The 16310-nt window shown below is 40.0% G+C and overlaps 1 protein-coding gene and 1 non-coding gene across 3 annotated transcripts; both read left to right on the top strand.

Annotated features, from left to right (window-relative positions):
- Positions 1–1369: 1369 nt before the first annotated feature.
- On the top strand, positions 1370–16075 carry TMCO5A (transmembrane and coiled-coil domains 5A). Of its 2 annotated transcripts, XM_011227792.3 has the most exons (12): positions 1370–1443; positions 2025–2069; positions 3072–3221; positions 3644–3767; positions 4155–4205; positions 4951–5022; positions 8017–8073; positions 8672–8731; positions 9163–9227; positions 10344–10401; positions 12388–12428; positions 15875–16075. In XM_011227792.3, exons 2-12 carry the CDS (start codon positions 2035–2037, stop codon positions 16071–16073), a joined length of 912 nt encoding a protein of 303 aa, XP_011226094.1. In that variant the 5' UTR covers positions 1370–1443; positions 2025–2034; the 3' UTR covers positions 16074–16075. The 2 variants fall into 2 exon arrangements, with proteins under 2 accessions (XP_011226094.1, XP_019657601.1); XM_019802042.2 differs by lacking the exon at positions 1370–1443 and having other exon boundaries at positions 2030–2069; positions 3065–3221.
- Positions 12774–12875, top strand: LOC117802519. The gene has a single exon (XR_004625893.1). It is a non-coding gene; the product is annotated as a small nucleolar RNA U13 (small nucleolar RNA).
- Positions 16076–16310: the final 235 nt, after the last annotated feature.

Genomic DNA, 16310 nt, shown 5'->3' with positions numbered 1-16310 from the left:
GAAGCCCCAGCAAGAAGAGCCCAAATGTCCAGCCTGTGAAAAAAGGGTGTCTGCACAGGAGACTTCCACATAAAGGCCACTGCATCCCTGGCAGCAATGTAGCAATATCTGCACCTCTCCACAACTCTTCTGTGTAGGGCAGAGTACGGCATGGAAAAGTTAACAAGGTGGAAACAGCTGCCCTAAATCTGTACTGGGTGTTAATCAAAAGCCACCTCCCAAAGAGCAGGAAGGCTTATATCAAGGGCCTTAATTTGCCCCCAAGGCCCTGTTTTTACCTTGATTTAGCAGTTCTCACTAATGGCAATCTGTTGTCTTCACCCCACATAAGGCCCCAAGCTTGGGGTTCTGCTGCTCCTACAGGCTTGCCTTTGGTAGCCCCTCAAGGAGAAAAGCTCCCCAGGAAGGAGATGGATAGAGCTTTATTTTTATCCCAGTTAAAGTCTCTATCCAATACATTAATCGCTATGATAACCTTGGTCCAGGGCATTTCCTGGAGAAGCTATAACCAGCTGGGGTTAATGAACTCTCCCTACCATTAATTCCTGGGAGAGGCCATTGGCCTGAATTGTTACTTAATTACTCTTCTGTGTACAGCTTCATAAAGCAATGAAATGCCTTCTTTCAGGAAGAAGGGAGATGGTAATGGGGGTCATCAGAGGCCATTAATTTTACAAATAGTTTTTAGAAACTACAGTATGTTAAGAAGTCACTCTGGCCCACAAATCTACTCAATGCAGTCCTTATTAAGTCAAGATCTGAAACTTGCAGGCTTCCGTGACTTGCACACACAAAAAGTTACAAATTGTGGAGAATCTGGCCAAAATGTACATACCAGATAAGATAAATTTACTCATTTATTTTGTTGCTTGGGTTGCCCCCTCCGATCCCCCTGCCACACACACCCTAGAATGTAAACTCCATAAAGGCAGGTGCTTCGGGCTCTTTTGTTCACTCTGTCTCCCTAGTACTTGGAACAGTTCCTGGCAAAAATAGGTGCTCCTTCAAAGTTTCAGTGTGTGTTGAATTAATGAGTAGTTAGTTGGCTACCTTATGGGGTTGGGGTGCTGGTGTCAGGACCCAGAGCTCCCACATGAGTCACACTTGGGCAGGGAAAGTGCTCAATTTGCCAGAGAAATAAAGAAAGAGACTATCCCTTCAAACTGCCTAGAAATCAGATCCACTGAAACTACCGTGACCAAAGGGAAGGCTCGTCCATGAAACACGTATCCATCTGGGCTCTGAACCTGGCACAAATGATGAGAAACCATTGCCACCTACCCTACTGTGACATACTGCCCCACCCATCCTATGTCAATAGCAGACTCATGACCCGAAGGAAGGTTCTGAGATTCTATTGGATGGTTCCGGTGGGGAAAGATTAAACTCTTCAGAAGCAAACAGACTAGGGCAGAATCAAGAAGACCATACATCAGAAAGGAGGTAGAGTTTATTGGAGAAAAGGAGGCAACTAAGTACCAAAATAAGCCAAATTATTTACTCCTGCTTATTTTTTCTGAGTCCTATTTAATACTGGAGATCTTAGTATCTGGAGATCCTTGCAAGAGCCAGGAAAGAAAGCAGAGAGATTATTTTTCAGGGCAGTTATGCACATGTATCCATGCCCATGGAGTCTTAAGAGAAGCAGCTGGGCATAGAGGAAAAAAAAAAAGAGAGAGAGAGAGATTTAAGAACAACTGATAACCTCTGTTGATTCTTATTGCCACATATACATTACCAAAGGATTTTGGGTTGGTGAATCATCTTGGTATATCTGCTAGCAGGATATATACTGAATTTTCCAGCATTATCCCTCTATCTTCACTGTATCTTTACTGAGGCATAATCATATCACGGGCAGAAGAATCAGAAGGCTCAGTTTTGTTATGTCCAAAATGTAGAAGTGGGAGGGAGGAAACCAGTTAATTTTATTCCTATCTTTTGGGACTCTCAGCTAGTTACTGTGTTTTATAAATGGATCTATTTCCCCCAATTCATTAGACACATCTCTGCTGGTATTTTAGGGAATCTACAATGGAAGGACACAAGAACAATCAGCTAGATTATGAGTAAGTAGTCATGATTATGCAAAGCCACAGCCAAGGACCAAGGTACAAAGCATGTCTGCTGTTGATTCCTTTCTTCATCTTCTAGTCTCCCTCTTTCCTTCAGTTCCTATCCATCCATCCTTCACTGCACTCCGCCCCAGCACCCCATGCCCTCCTGAAGTGATAGCCATTGCAAATCCCCCATCCAAGCCAGCCCTTCTAAGGTAGGACTTTTCTTTTCCAAAATCTTCCCTCATGCCTACTCAAAAGTCCCTCTGCCTCACTATCTTATTTCCAGTTAATCACTGTAGAGAGAAGCCAATTATTAAGTGGCACACAAGAAAATGAAAAATTTACTGAAAGGTTCCCATGTGCCATATAACTTTCTAGACTACATTAGCATTAAGATACCATTATTTCATCCAAATTTACTTCAAAAAAGATGTCTGCATTCTTGAAAGTGAATGCCTGGATTACTTCTGTGTGTGCTCAATGGAGTGACTCCCACAGATTCTCAAGCTTTCTCGCAGGCAGTGGACAAGTTTTCAGATGGGGGATGTGGGAAAAGACTGAAACCCTAACTGGTAGTAGAAACTTCTTGTGGCTCTACATAAAGCAGGGTCCAACCATAAATTAGGTACCAGCTACCTCAATAAAAGTACTTCATAAAAGTGTATCACATGAGCAGATTTTGTGAACAATTTGAGAAACCATTCTCTCCAATGCAAAAGACTATTTAAGGAAGCAAAACTTCTCCTGGAACCAAAGTGGAGGTGCACTATTATGCTGAACACTTTGGCTGAGAAAGGCTGGGTAAAACCTCCCTTGCTGAGATAATAATTATTTAAACAAATTGTAGAGCATAATAAAGAAACGCAATTTCCTAAAAACGAAAAAGGAAAAGTATGCTCCCAGAAATAGCCAGGCTAATGAGTTACATGTCTTCTAGATAACCTCTTTGGTCCAAAGGTTATTGATCTTAAGATAACTGGCCCTTGTTCATTTGGGGGGCTGAGTCTATAGGTCAGAGAAAGTGGAAATCTTAAGATTGGTCCAGTCAAAGAGGAACATTAACAGTTTGAACATGGACCTTGAAAGGGATATGCAGAGAATAGATGAAGCAAATCAGGAACTTCTTCTCAAAATCCACGAGAAAGAAAATGAGATTCAGAGGTGAGTGTTGGGGCTTCATGAGGGACATTGCTAAACCAAAGAACTGGGTGGAGGAAAAGACACAAAATTGAATTTTCCACCTTACTCTGGGTACCTGTATCTTATATAACAAAAAGGTTTCTTTTTAATTCTTTGGTGTTTGCCTGTGGCTCAAACCCTGAAATACAGCAAGTTTCAAAAAGAATCCTAAAAGAATGAGTGGTACTTACCTGAGCTGAAAGAACAATGGGGTGTTTGACATGGGAATCATGGGAATCTTGCTTGTCTTATCTCTAAAGTGATTCTGATCCTAAGAATCCAGGAAAGAAAGGATTTCCAACTTGAGATTTGTATTTATTATCATCGAAGTACCCTTAAAACTGACAGGCGTTTTATCAGTTCAAAGGCTGTCGTTCCTTACAGTGTGTACATATGTTATCCAGGCTGGAAAGTGAGATCACTCAGACCAGAGACTTGGCTGAAGACGAGGAGTGGGAGAAGGAGAACTGCACCGCAATGGAGAGGGAAAAAGCCTTGCAGGAGCTGGAAGAAGAAACAGCCAGACTTGTAAGCAAAAAGCAGGGAAGGCCATTTGATAGGTTTTATTCCTCATCACTGTCAGATAAAATAGTCTCCCCTTTTTACATACAAAGAATAGTCAACTCCAAAGTCATAGCAGAATGTGTTCTTGCATGGGAAGGGGATGTGTGGAGGGTAGGGTTTCTCTACTAATAGTTAATATTAGGAAGCTCTGCATGTGGACACCTCAATCCCTGCTAAGTAGGTGTGTCCATAGTGAGATCAAACCACAGGCCCTTTACCCAACAATATGCTCCAGATGGTACAGTTACTGCAGAAAAATATCGATGGGTTGAAATGGAGAACAATCAACTGAATAAAAACAGATGACGGTGTGCAGATGCACACTTACACTCTGCTTCTTTCTCTCAACAGGATAGGAAGAACGAGACTCTGGTCCACAGTATAGCAGAACTTCAAAGAAAGGTGGGGTGGGGCTCTTGTGTTCCTGGGTGTCCCCAAGCAGCCCCCATCATCGAAGAGGCAAGGGAGGGAAAATGATCACAGAGGATCCCACATGTCAGAGAGGCCTGTGCTGGGGGTGGGTACTACTCCTGCTCCACTCTCCTGGGGCTGAACCTCATAACCTAAGTGCCATGGATTTTCCCTGCAAGTGTCAGGTGAAAGGAGCGCATAGGGTATACCAGGTATTCAGTGATCCCATGGGTTGGTTCTTCATTCTATCACAATGAAATGGATTCCAACAGACACTCTGTTGAAGGGATTGACTGGGACCCTTGTGGTGAGAGGTTAATTTTACTTTCACTAGAGACTTTCAAAAATACTTAAGGCCAAAAAGTTCCCTCTTCTTTGTCCAGGTATTCATTTCCTCTACCTCAACTCCTGGTCAAAATACAGTGGGCTTCCTTATGATTACCCTACTTTCTGACCCATGCCTGCACCCCTGAGTAAACCAGCATGGATTAGGGGGTTCAGGGAAGTGCTCCTGCTTTCAGCAAACTCTAGTTTTGGTGGTCAAAACTAATGAGAAGATGGAGGTAGAATAAAGATGTTCCCAAATACACCAAGTATCCAACAAGGGACCATCTCCTGGCAGATTAATCAAGGCCAAATTATTGGCCCCACACACCAGAGCATATCTTTGCCTTCCATATTTTTTAATTTGATATATTTTTTATTTGAAATGTATTTTTTCTATTTGAACCCATAGCTTACAAGAAAATCACATAAGGCAACCAAGTGTGAACAAGACATTCCAAAGGGATCCCCAGAAGAGTCAAAGGTAAACAAAAAAGCAATCTCGAATGGGTTTGGGCTGCACGACCAGAAAACAAGCCTTCAAGTGGAAACATCTGTCAAAGTTGGGACAAATTCTTTGTAGTTTCAGCCATGCCAAGCTTAAGCCTCGGCTGCTACGTGCTGAATTCTCCTCTGCCCTTAGTAAGGAATTTCACTCTGAAGCCATATATTTTGATCTCTCTGCATCAAAAAAAGCACAACACAAATGCACAAATGCATATTAACATTAGAGGCAGTTGAAGTTCCTCATTTAAATCCTAAACCCAGAGGTACTTAGTGTGATATATGAAGTTGGGAATTCAATCAGTCCCTCCCACCCCAGTTTGAAAACTGAATGAAATTGTGTATATAAAATATTCTTTTTTTGGAGTTCTAAAACCTTAAAAAGTTAGAATTTTAAGGTGATTATTTAAAAGTCTGGCTGAAGCACATTTATGAATTCATAGAGGCAGAGTTTGGATTTGTAAATCTACTGTGTGCTAGGTAATTTATACACCCACACCCTGTCATTGACTCCAATCCAGAAAAGGATTCATTCAATTCGTCATTCAAGTATATAGTGACCTCTGCTAAGTGCATCATACAGTGTTTAGCATTTCCCTAATTGTTTTCCAGAGCTAAGAACCTGAGCACAACCACAACCCATCAGAGAGCAGATAAAGTTCTTACTTGATCATTTCTGTAGGATTATCTCTTTGTCCTTGCCTTACCTAATTTCTCTTTTGCTTCTTTAAAGTTACTATTATTATTATTATTATTATTATTACTACTACTACTACTATTTAGTAATCTCTATATCCAACGTGGGACTCAAACTCACGTCTCTGACATCGAATTGCATGCTTTTTTGACTGAGCCAGCCAGGTGTCCCCTTGCTGCTTTTTTTCTTACATTGATTGTTATTTTTATATATTTCATTTAAGAACAAATAAAGAGAATTTTTCAGTCTCTATAAAAATTATGTTTCACTACCTAACAGTATAATATACAACGGGCTTTTAAACACATTGTCCCTATTTCTCAATCTCTCTTGCTTCTTAAACCCACATTTGAGCCCATACTTAAGCCCACACTGTGTGCTTGAAGCCTCTGAAGATATGGACACATTGAAAATAGAAATAGAAAATGAAAGAAGAGAGTGTATTACTGCCCTATGTTCTGTTGGCCAAATTAGTGCTGATAGCCACAAAAAAAGAGGAATTCCAAAGCCACCAACTAAGCTTCATTGGGAATGCCCATCCAGGACACTTATTTGGAAAGAAAGAAATCTGGAGCCTTTGTGTATCTCAGGAATAAACTGCAACTAAGCATAGAAAGGAGTATGAAGCTCCTTGACTAACCTTGCCATAAAACTGCAGCAATCAGGAGATTGATTTTCTTCCTTCTTCTGCCCAAAACAAGTTTTGCTTAACAGTAAGCCTGCCAGAATCTAGTGGTGACACTTTTAAGTCTAGCTATGCTGACCATGTCAGGTGAGGTGATTCCGACCAACTCTAGATAGAGAGTTCTCAGCACAACATTGGCCATTATTTTCCTGGCAGCACTCAGCCCAGCCCTAAAGAGTTCCAGAGTATTATCAACCCTTTGAATTACTCCCTTCTGCCCACCTATTTTGTAGAATTCTCAAGTGCTATCTCTAATTCTATGAAATATATATCATCTCTGTTGTTTCCATTCCTCTTGCATGCTGGTCAAGTTCAGTAATTTAATAGGATGCCTGCCTCAACTACTTGTGACTCAGGCCACCGTCTTTAAAATACAGCCCTTAGGGGTGCTTGGGTGGCTCAGTCAGGTAAGCATGTGACCCTTGGTTTCAGCTCAGGTCATGATCTCAGGGTCCTGGCATCAAGCCCCATGTCAGACTCCACACTGAGTGTGTAATCTGCTTGACGATTCTCTCTCTCTCAGTCTGCCCCTCCCCCTATGCTCACTCACTCTCCCTCTCTAAAATAAATAAATAAATCTTTAAAATATAGCCCTTAGTAAGTGAAATAAGTCAGAGTAAAACAATACCATACGATTTCACTCATATGTGGAATTTAAGAAACAAAACAAAGGAACATATGGAAGGGGGAAAAAAGAGAGAGGGAAACAAACCATAAGAGACTCTTAACAATAGAGAACAAACTGAGAGCTGATGAAGGGAAGTAGGTGGGGGATGGGCCAGATGGGGGATGGGCATTAAGGAGGACACTTGTTATGATGAGCACTCGGTGTTGTATGTAAGTGATGAATCACTAAATTCTACTCCTGAAACCAATATTTCACTGTATGTTAACTAACCATAATTTAAATAAAAATTTGAAAAAATAAAAATGTTCTGTTTAAAATTAAATTAAATTAAATTAAAATAAATACCACCCTTAGCACATTTGGCTGTTGGGCCCTGGATATAACTGGCTGGAGGGGAAAGGAACTGTTAGAAGACTCCAAACGTGAAATAATGGTAGCTAGATGAGAGTGGGAACAATAGAACTGAAAAGGAAAGAGAGAAAAGACTGCAATATGTCTCCTCTGCCTATAGGATATATCCCAAGATGTTTACAACTTCAAGCTCTCACCTGGCTTCTCACTGCAATTAGAATAAAGAATCAAACTCTGTAGAAGCTATGAGGTCTTACATAATCTCATATGTGGCTATCTTTCCCCACCTCATCTCATGCTTACCAATCTCCCCTATGTTCCTGCCATAGAACTTCTTCATACACACCAAATTTGTGCTATTTCACAGTCTTGGTCCTTGCTGTAACCTCTGCATGGGAAATATTTCTTCCAGATATACATTTGGCTAATATTTATCATTTAAATTCAACTCAAGAGTCATCTCACCTCAAGTTCGACTCCCCTCCATTAAAAAGACATCTGATATGGGCTGTAAGGCACTTGAACCACCTGTAAGATAACCTTTAAGATCCCATTTCAGAATGGAATCCTGCTTTTGCCTGGATGAGTTATCAGTCTCCTTCCCTTTCTATAGGCTAAGTTACAACAGCTGGAAGCTTCCTGTGCAGACCAAGAGAAAGAGGTAGTCAAGGTAATGACAATAACTTCAATGTTACTTCTCCCAAAGGAAGGAAATCCTGATCCCTGGTCACATGATTTGAGGGAATGTATTAGATTGTGTGAATACAGTCCCCCAGATCACCTTCTCTTTAACATTTTTTACAGGATACCTTCCATAATCTAGATCTTCAATTAACTAGTATCTATTTTTCTCCCAACTGTACCCAAATAATTCTCATTTGAACTATAAAATATAGCTTGTTTATCCTTAAAAAAAAAAGATACGGGGTGCCTGGGTTGCACAGCGGTTGAGCGTCTGCCTTCGGCTCAGGGCGTGATCCCGGCGTTATGGGATCGAGCCCCACATCGGGCTCCTCCTGTGAGCCTGCTTCTTCCTCTCCCACTCCCCCTGCTTGTGTTCCCTCTCTCGCTGGCTGTCTCTCTCTCTGTTGAATAAATAAATAAAATCTTAAAAAAAAAAAAGATACGAATTCATACGTACAGGAAATAAACACTTAGAACAATTTGAAAAGCACATTTAGGGCCTGGGACCTAAGGGGAAGCAAGTACACTACTGTTCTTATAGCAATTTACTGACCAAAATTTAAGGCTGAATTTTGGCTTCCCAGGTGATGGAAGACTATGCATTTGTGGCCCAGCTCTGTGAGGATCAGGCCTTCTGCATAAAGGTACAGTTTCTCAGCAAAGGGATAGCAGTGGGTTTGTTGAAGTACAGGACGAAATGAAACCAGACTTTTCAAAGAACACTGCAACAATTTTAATTCTTCAAGGTGGCATTACAAAGGCCTTCAGGGAGGACGACACTCTACCACCAGAATCATTCTGTTATGGCCCTAGTCGCCCAAGCTCTGTGCTCTCAAATTAATAATGAGCACTTTTCCTATCTATAATCCCAATAACCACAGGCACCTGCCCAGTGGTGAAGTGCAGTGAGAGATCTGGAGTAGTGGAAGGCTGGGGGACTGGGAAAGGAGACAAAATGGCAGTGGGAATACCAACCATTCATATGACAATGTAGTAATAATACATGCTTATTATGATTAGAAAGAGCATAAAGCTTCTGGCTAGTAACTGTGGTTTCTTTTATTTCTCTTTGAAGAAGTACCAGGAAACTTTGAGGAAAATAGAAGAAGAACTAGAGACTCGGTTCCTTGAGAGAGAAGTGTGAGCTTGGGCAAACAAAGGAACATCCTGGTTTTAGTGCTAACTCCATCTCAGCCTGGGTCAGAGCAAACTTTTCTCTGACCAATTCCCATTTGGAATTGAACGAGGCCCAACACCATATAACCTTCCCCTCTGTTAGCGAGCTGGTTGACCCCCACTAAACCACACCCATTTTAAAATGCTGGTCCTCCCATCTTTCTTAAAAGACTGCAGAAACACACCTTCCTTCACAATTTTATCAAATTACCATTATTTGGGTTTATATTAAGGGCAGGAACATGTGCTTTAAAAAGGGTTAGTGGTCTGGCACCTTGATAAAAAGGTCATTCTTTAAATTTTCCAAAACTTTCTTAAAATTGGTATCATCCCCACTTCCCCAAAATATATAGAAACTCAACCATATGGAACAGACATGAAACTAATGTCTAGATACAAACTAGGGCTATCATATTATGAAACCAAACTGTATACTGTATGAAACTATGAACATTAAAAATTAGAAATAATAGAGAAAAGCCCCCCCAAAAAATTAATCCTTGAATTTGTCCAAGGAGTCTAAATAGTGAGAGACTAAAGCCAAAAACCTCCCTGTCATTTCTTGACCCTCTTTAGAAGTTAAATCTTAAATCAGTTGGGAAGTATTTCCACTTTTCAAATATTTTGGAATCCTGGAATCAAGAAAAAAAGACCTAAACTGCATAGGGCCTCTAAGTAGACTCAGTTCCACACTGTGGTCTGGAGGCCAGGACACCAGGACTTGGAGGTCTTTGCCTCTAAAGGACACCTTCAGGTCTCCTGAGATCCTTCCTGAACATTAAGTCTGGCTTCATTGCTAAGCAAAGATTTTAGAATGGGGCTTCCCAATGGAACTTACCGTGCTATCCAATATGTAGCCACTAGCCACCTATTGAGTACTTGAAAGATGACTTTGTGACTGAGGAACTGATTTTTTATTGTCATTTATTGTCATTAAATGTAAAGAGTCACATATAGTCACTGGCTACAATGTGCACAGTATAGCCTTAGAATATAAAACTGTTTTTTCAATAACCATGACGTAGTACAAATACCTGAATGTACTTTATTCAATCCCTATCTTGGTTCTTCTTCCCCTAGATCAAAAGTCTTGAGCATGAATTCTGCAAGAAAAGAGCCTAACAGCCAAAATAATAAGGTAAGGATTTCACTCCACCTTTAGCTTCTCTCAGTGTCATTGTCTTCAAGGGAGTTTCCAAAACATTATCAGCCACCAAACACAGACCAATCTTTCCACGTGCGTTTTTCAAGAATAATACCAGACATAATTCTAAAGCATTCCAACACTAAACACACAAAGAAGATGCTATGGAACAATGGTCTTTCCTCTCTTAGCACCATGCAAATGATGTGTTCTCAAAGAAACTAGCCTAAGACCTCACAGAGTTCAGGATGGAAGCAAGAAGGAACATTAACTGAGGGTACGCTGTACGGTGGGGAGGCCAATACAGGACATATATACCACTCCTCCCATCTCCCAGAATCACAATATTCTTTCCTGGTGATCATAACATGGTCCCAAATCTCTCACTACACAGAGCAGCAGGGCATCTATCACCAACTAATCAGAGTTGGCCCATGAGTTAAAACATGAGAAGTCATTACTTCTTTATCATACAGCTTCAGTGTCTATTCATATTTAACACCATGATGTCATTGGCATATTATGTAGAACTCTAAAGGACACAGAATTGGATGCAGAGCACCAGGCCTCTTGGCCTGCTCGGCATCTTGTGGCTTCAAGTACATAGGGCAAAAAGATAAACTTTTGTTAGACTTTAATTTTGTAATTTATATTGGCTTTAGAGCCAAAACTGACATTCACCAGAAATTTTATCATTGAGATAGTCTTCATAATGTCAGAAAAAAAGAGTCACCTCTTCCTAAAAAGCAAATATCAATAATCAACCATTGTCCTTGGGGTCATCCAGATGTTTGGACATATATTTTACCACATTCACAGTGACCATGGTTCCCATTATTCTGAACAAGTCATTCTGGCCCCAACCTTGCATATTATACAACAAACAAAAACAACAACAGAACTCCTGAAATTAATTGGACCCCACCTCTCTAGAACCAAGCTTAGCATGCTCCCTGATATATCCCACCGTCTATCCCCCAGTGACTCATCAAAGTATTCCTTCTCACCACCTAACAGAGAAAAAGCAGAGCTGTCTTCATCAAGATTACCGAAGTCCCATGATACTTCGATGACCTATGATGTTTGAGCAATCTTTACAGTCTGCCTGAGCAACTGACCAGTTGACACGCTGCTTAAACTCACACAAGTTATAGAACCAAATCTGTATCCAGGAAGTTCCTTTCTCATTCTAATTCTGTGAGCATTATTTTCACAATTTTAAAACGTGACTGTAATTTCTCTTCGTTTTTTATCTCACAAGGAAGCTAAAAGGAAAATGAAATAACTGAGAAAATATTTTGGGAGAGAGATGCCACAGAAATCCAGGATATATCCTCATTATTTTTTATAGCTCTTAAAACTTCTCTTAGAATATGTTTGTGTGATTTTCATAGCCTATAAACTTTTTTAAGGGTTACTGGTTAAGTAGGAGGTAAGGGCGTAGTTGAAAGAGCCCTGAATGCAGATTTGGAGGACCCAGGTTCCAAGCATCGCCCTGCCACTTACTAGCTATATGACATACCTTACCTTTTTATGCCTTCATTTATTCCTATCAATATATTAAAAAAGTGATACAAAATTACACACACACACATACACACATGCGCACATATATATATGGTTGTCTTTAAAAATTCCATCTGTTTGGGGGCGCCTGGGTGGCGCAGCGGTTGAGCGTCTGCCTTCGGCTCAGGGCGTGATCCCGGCATTGTGGGATTGAGCCCCACATCAGGCTCCTCTGCTATGAGCCTGCTTCTTCCTCTCCCTCTCCCCCTGCTTGTGTTCCCTCTCTCGCTGGCTGTCTCTATTTCTGTCGCATAAATAAATAAAATCTTTAAAAAAAATTCCATCTGTTTATCCATACAAAAATTGTAAGATGTTATCTAAATACAACATTAACTAATGGCTCACTGAATATTATTTGACAGTGATGACAGGTTACAGAAATTGCTTATTTATTCATGTCCTTTCTTCTCCCAGGATCATTCTCTCCAAAAGAAGGGAACATGGTTCTGTAAAAGGTAAGCAGACATCTTTGAGTAAACCTCCTGGAAAACTGGGGGTTCCACTTAGCCATCCTGGCAGATAACAAAGTCTAGACAGGGAGACCCTCATATACATACACACATCCAGAGTGAAGCCAACAAACAAGTGTCATCGATGACTATGTTTTTCAGTTCTAATGTATGACTTCCTTGTCCAAAAGCAATTCCTAATCTCAACTCTCCAGTTTTAGAAGCGAACATCCTAGTAGTAACCTAAGAGAAATGTGGCAAACTGATACTTACTCCCTCTTCCCTGTAACAATTTGAATTAGTTTGATGGATCTGGTTCTCCAATAACATCAGTAGATTATGAATGGGAGGATCCTTTGGTGGTTCATAAGATGATGAATAGGGTTTTCACACTATTGTGTGATATGTGCCTCCCTCAAGTATTGTTACAATGTCAACATGTTACACTAGAAATAGTAGAGAACTTGTAAATGCACATATACCCCTAATAGCAAACAAGAGAGAAAATGATTGTGAAAGAGAGATCTTACCCAACAGTACCCAGCCCACAATAATTGCTCAAAAATACTCCTTAAACTAAGTAAGAGCTCAAGATTCAAACAACCAAGTGGATATTAGTCCTGAGGGAATCACTGTGATAGCAAAATAAAATTGGCATTCATGAAGCCCCTGCATTTCCAATAAAAGGTCAGATTATGTTCGATATAATTTGTTTAAGAAGGCATAGATTCAAAGTGGTATGAATTATGATTTAGAAAGAGTTCCATCAAAATGGTTAACATAAAATTCTTGGTGCTTAAATGTCACCTCCAATTGTCTGGAAAATTTGCTTATGCAGGATACCCCTTCATACCAGATAAGTGAAGTGTTACATATTTGGATATCCCGAAATACAGTGTTCCCAGAACAGCTAGCAGAATTTCCCTAGAACTCCCAGGCTTCCTTCGCCAATAATTTGACACCAGTGCCTCACATGGAACGGCCCACGTGGGCTCCCAGGATAAGAACTGTCTACCTTAAAAGAGAGTTGGTATCCTGAAGAGAACCTGACAACATCCTAAAAGTCTAGCTCATCATATTAAATTACAAAGGTCTTTCCTCTTGCTCTGCTCCAATATCCTATGGGGCACCAATATATTGGGCACTGACTCAAGAGATAAGAAAGCTGGCTTATTTCTAAGATTTTCTCTAGGAATGTCATCCCAGAAATGTCATCCCAGAACTTTCTCATGAATACTGTATTTAGCTTCTAGGAGAATACTAAGAAGAGGTTTGTAAAGGGTTTCTGATTCTAATTTGGGCCATGGTACTGTACTATAACAGATCCTGACTCCTGTCACCAAGATTAATTCTAGAGAAAAACTTAAGGAAACTGGTGGGACAGGGGCTGTTTTCCACTGATAGGTGGAGGTAGGTAGTGAATTTGTTCAGCATCAGGTGGCAGCCCAGCACAGCTGGATACGAGTAACAGAGGAAAGGAAAAAGTAGAGATTCATTTGTGCAAATCATAGTAAAACCACACGGCCAAAATAATTCATCAGTTAAAAAAGAAATCAGGACCACCATAGGAGAATTTATAGAAATTAGGGAATATTAAAAGTAACATGAATGAAAGAAGAGAAATACCATGATCATGGATAGAAAGCCATATTATCATAAATATATCAATTCTCTTTAAATGACTCAGTTCAGTTCCAACCAAACTGCCCAAAAGACTTTCATTCATTTAATACAATTATTCTAAAATATACTGTATATAGAAGAATATAGAGTCAAAAATAACCTGGACAATTTTAAAGAAGAGCAAGGAGTGAGGAATATATGCCCTTCCAGATATCATGACGTACTACGTAGTTGCAGTAATTACAACAGGGTGATACTATCACAGGAATAGGAAAATCAACCAATGAAATAGAAAGAGTGCATGTATAGAACTTCGATATGTGATATGTGACAGTGATTGTATGTCAGAGAGGAAAGGAAAAATTGTTCAGTAAGCATGGTAGGGGAAAAAACAGTTACCCAGATGAGAAAAAAATGAGATTGGATCACAGTGTTGGATACAGTACATTTAAAAAGTGAGGACAGATGTATTAAGGACTAAATGTCCAAAAAAAAAAATCTTTAAAATTTGGCATCAGTTACCTACTGCCACATAAAAAATAGTCCCAAAACTTAGTGGCTTCAAGCAACAAACATTTATCTTACAGTTTCTGTGGATTAGGAATCTGTGAGCCACTGAGCTGGGTGGTTCTAGTTCATGGTCTATTATCAGGTTGCAATTAAGATGTTGGCCAAAGTTAGAGTCAGTGGAAGGCATGGCTGGGCTGGAGGATCTATTTCCACGGTAGCTTACTCATACATCTGGCAAATTTTGCTGCTTGCTGGCAGGAGGTCTCAGCTCCTCCTTACATGGAGCTTGCCACAGGGCTGCTTGTGTATCCTCACAGCATGACAGCTGGCTTCCTCCTCAGAGTAAGGAGCAAACTGCAATGCCTTTAGTATGTAATCCAGGAAGCCATGCACTGTCACTTCCATGATACTCTATTCTTTAGAACCAAGTCATTAAGTCCCTGCCACACTCTATGGGAGAAGAGTCTCTTGAAGGGCATGACACCAAAGAATGTGTGGACACATTTTAAACTACCATAAACTGTTAGTAGAAAATAGGAGCATCTTTTAAGCCTTGGTGTAAGGAACGGTTCTTTAAATAAGACACGAAAAGCACTGATTCTAGTTAAAGACTGATAAACTAGACTTTATTAAAATTAATAACTTTTGTTTTTTAACACCTTAAAAAGGTGTTAAAAGGTTTCTTAACACCTTGTTTTTTAACACCTTAGAGCAAGTGAAAGTTACAGAGAGAAGATATTCACAGTACACACAATGGAAAAGGACTGATATAAGAACATATAAAGAACTTCTACAAATCAATAAGACTAACCCAAACAACCTAATTGATAAATGGGCAAGAGGAAACACATAAGACCTGTGAACAGATGTTCAGCATCAGAGTTCATCAGGGAAACGTAAATTAAGACTATTACTTTACATCCATTTGGCAAAATTTTTAAAATCTGATGCTATCAAGTGTTGGAAAAAATATGGACTCACAGAAACACACACCCTGCTGATGGCTACAAACTGTTGCAAATGCTTTGGAAAACAAGTTGGCAAAACAGAAACAAACAATAAAAGATAAAAGAACAAGAGAATTTCAGATAGTGATAAATGGTAAAAGAAAAGAAAATACGGTAATGAAAGAGAGAGTAACAGGCAAGCCAGCCTATGGGAAGAAGCTGCCTTTACAAGGCATTGTTGGTAATAAAGACAACAATTTGTGGGGACATATGAATATCAAGAAGGAGCAAGACATGCATTTAGGTATAAGTTTTATTTTGTTCCTGGTTTTCTAACCTTTGGTTAACAGTTTCTTGACTTTCTCTTTTCAGGATTTTTCAATATGTCTTTTTCACCACCCTATTTTTCATCAGACTACTGAGCTACTTGTTTCTCCATATACGTCTTGTAAATCCAGATCTCCTTATCAACATACTGCCCAAGATTTTGAGCAGGGGCATCCTGTGGAAGCTAAGATGCTTCCTCTTTCCATCCCTCACACTTGAGACAGAGGACATGTTACCCCACTGATCCCCAAGAAATATCCTTGAGCAAAAAAAAAGGCAAGTGGTGTCTGAGTCTGTAGACTAAGAGACGGCGGAATTTGTGGAGGGAAAAGGTTTTCTTCAGTTTTTCCCTTGAGGTCTGTCTACTTGATTACCATCTCTTTCCATGTTGTCTTTCCAAGACTGACCTCGCCGAAGAAAAAGCTCTGTCAACAGATTTCTAGGACTACAGGATAAGCTAAATGGTCCCAGATAGTAAACA

Source organism: Ailuropoda melanoleuca, chromosome 5 (genome assembly GCF_002007445.2).
Source record: "Ailuropoda melanoleuca isolate Jingjing chromosome 5, ASM200744v2, whole genome shotgun sequence".
NCBI classification, from domain to species: domain Eukaryota; kingdom Metazoa; phylum Chordata; class Mammalia; order Carnivora; family Ursidae; genus Ailuropoda; species Ailuropoda melanoleuca.
This window is presented reverse-complemented; position numbering and strand designations above follow the sequence as displayed.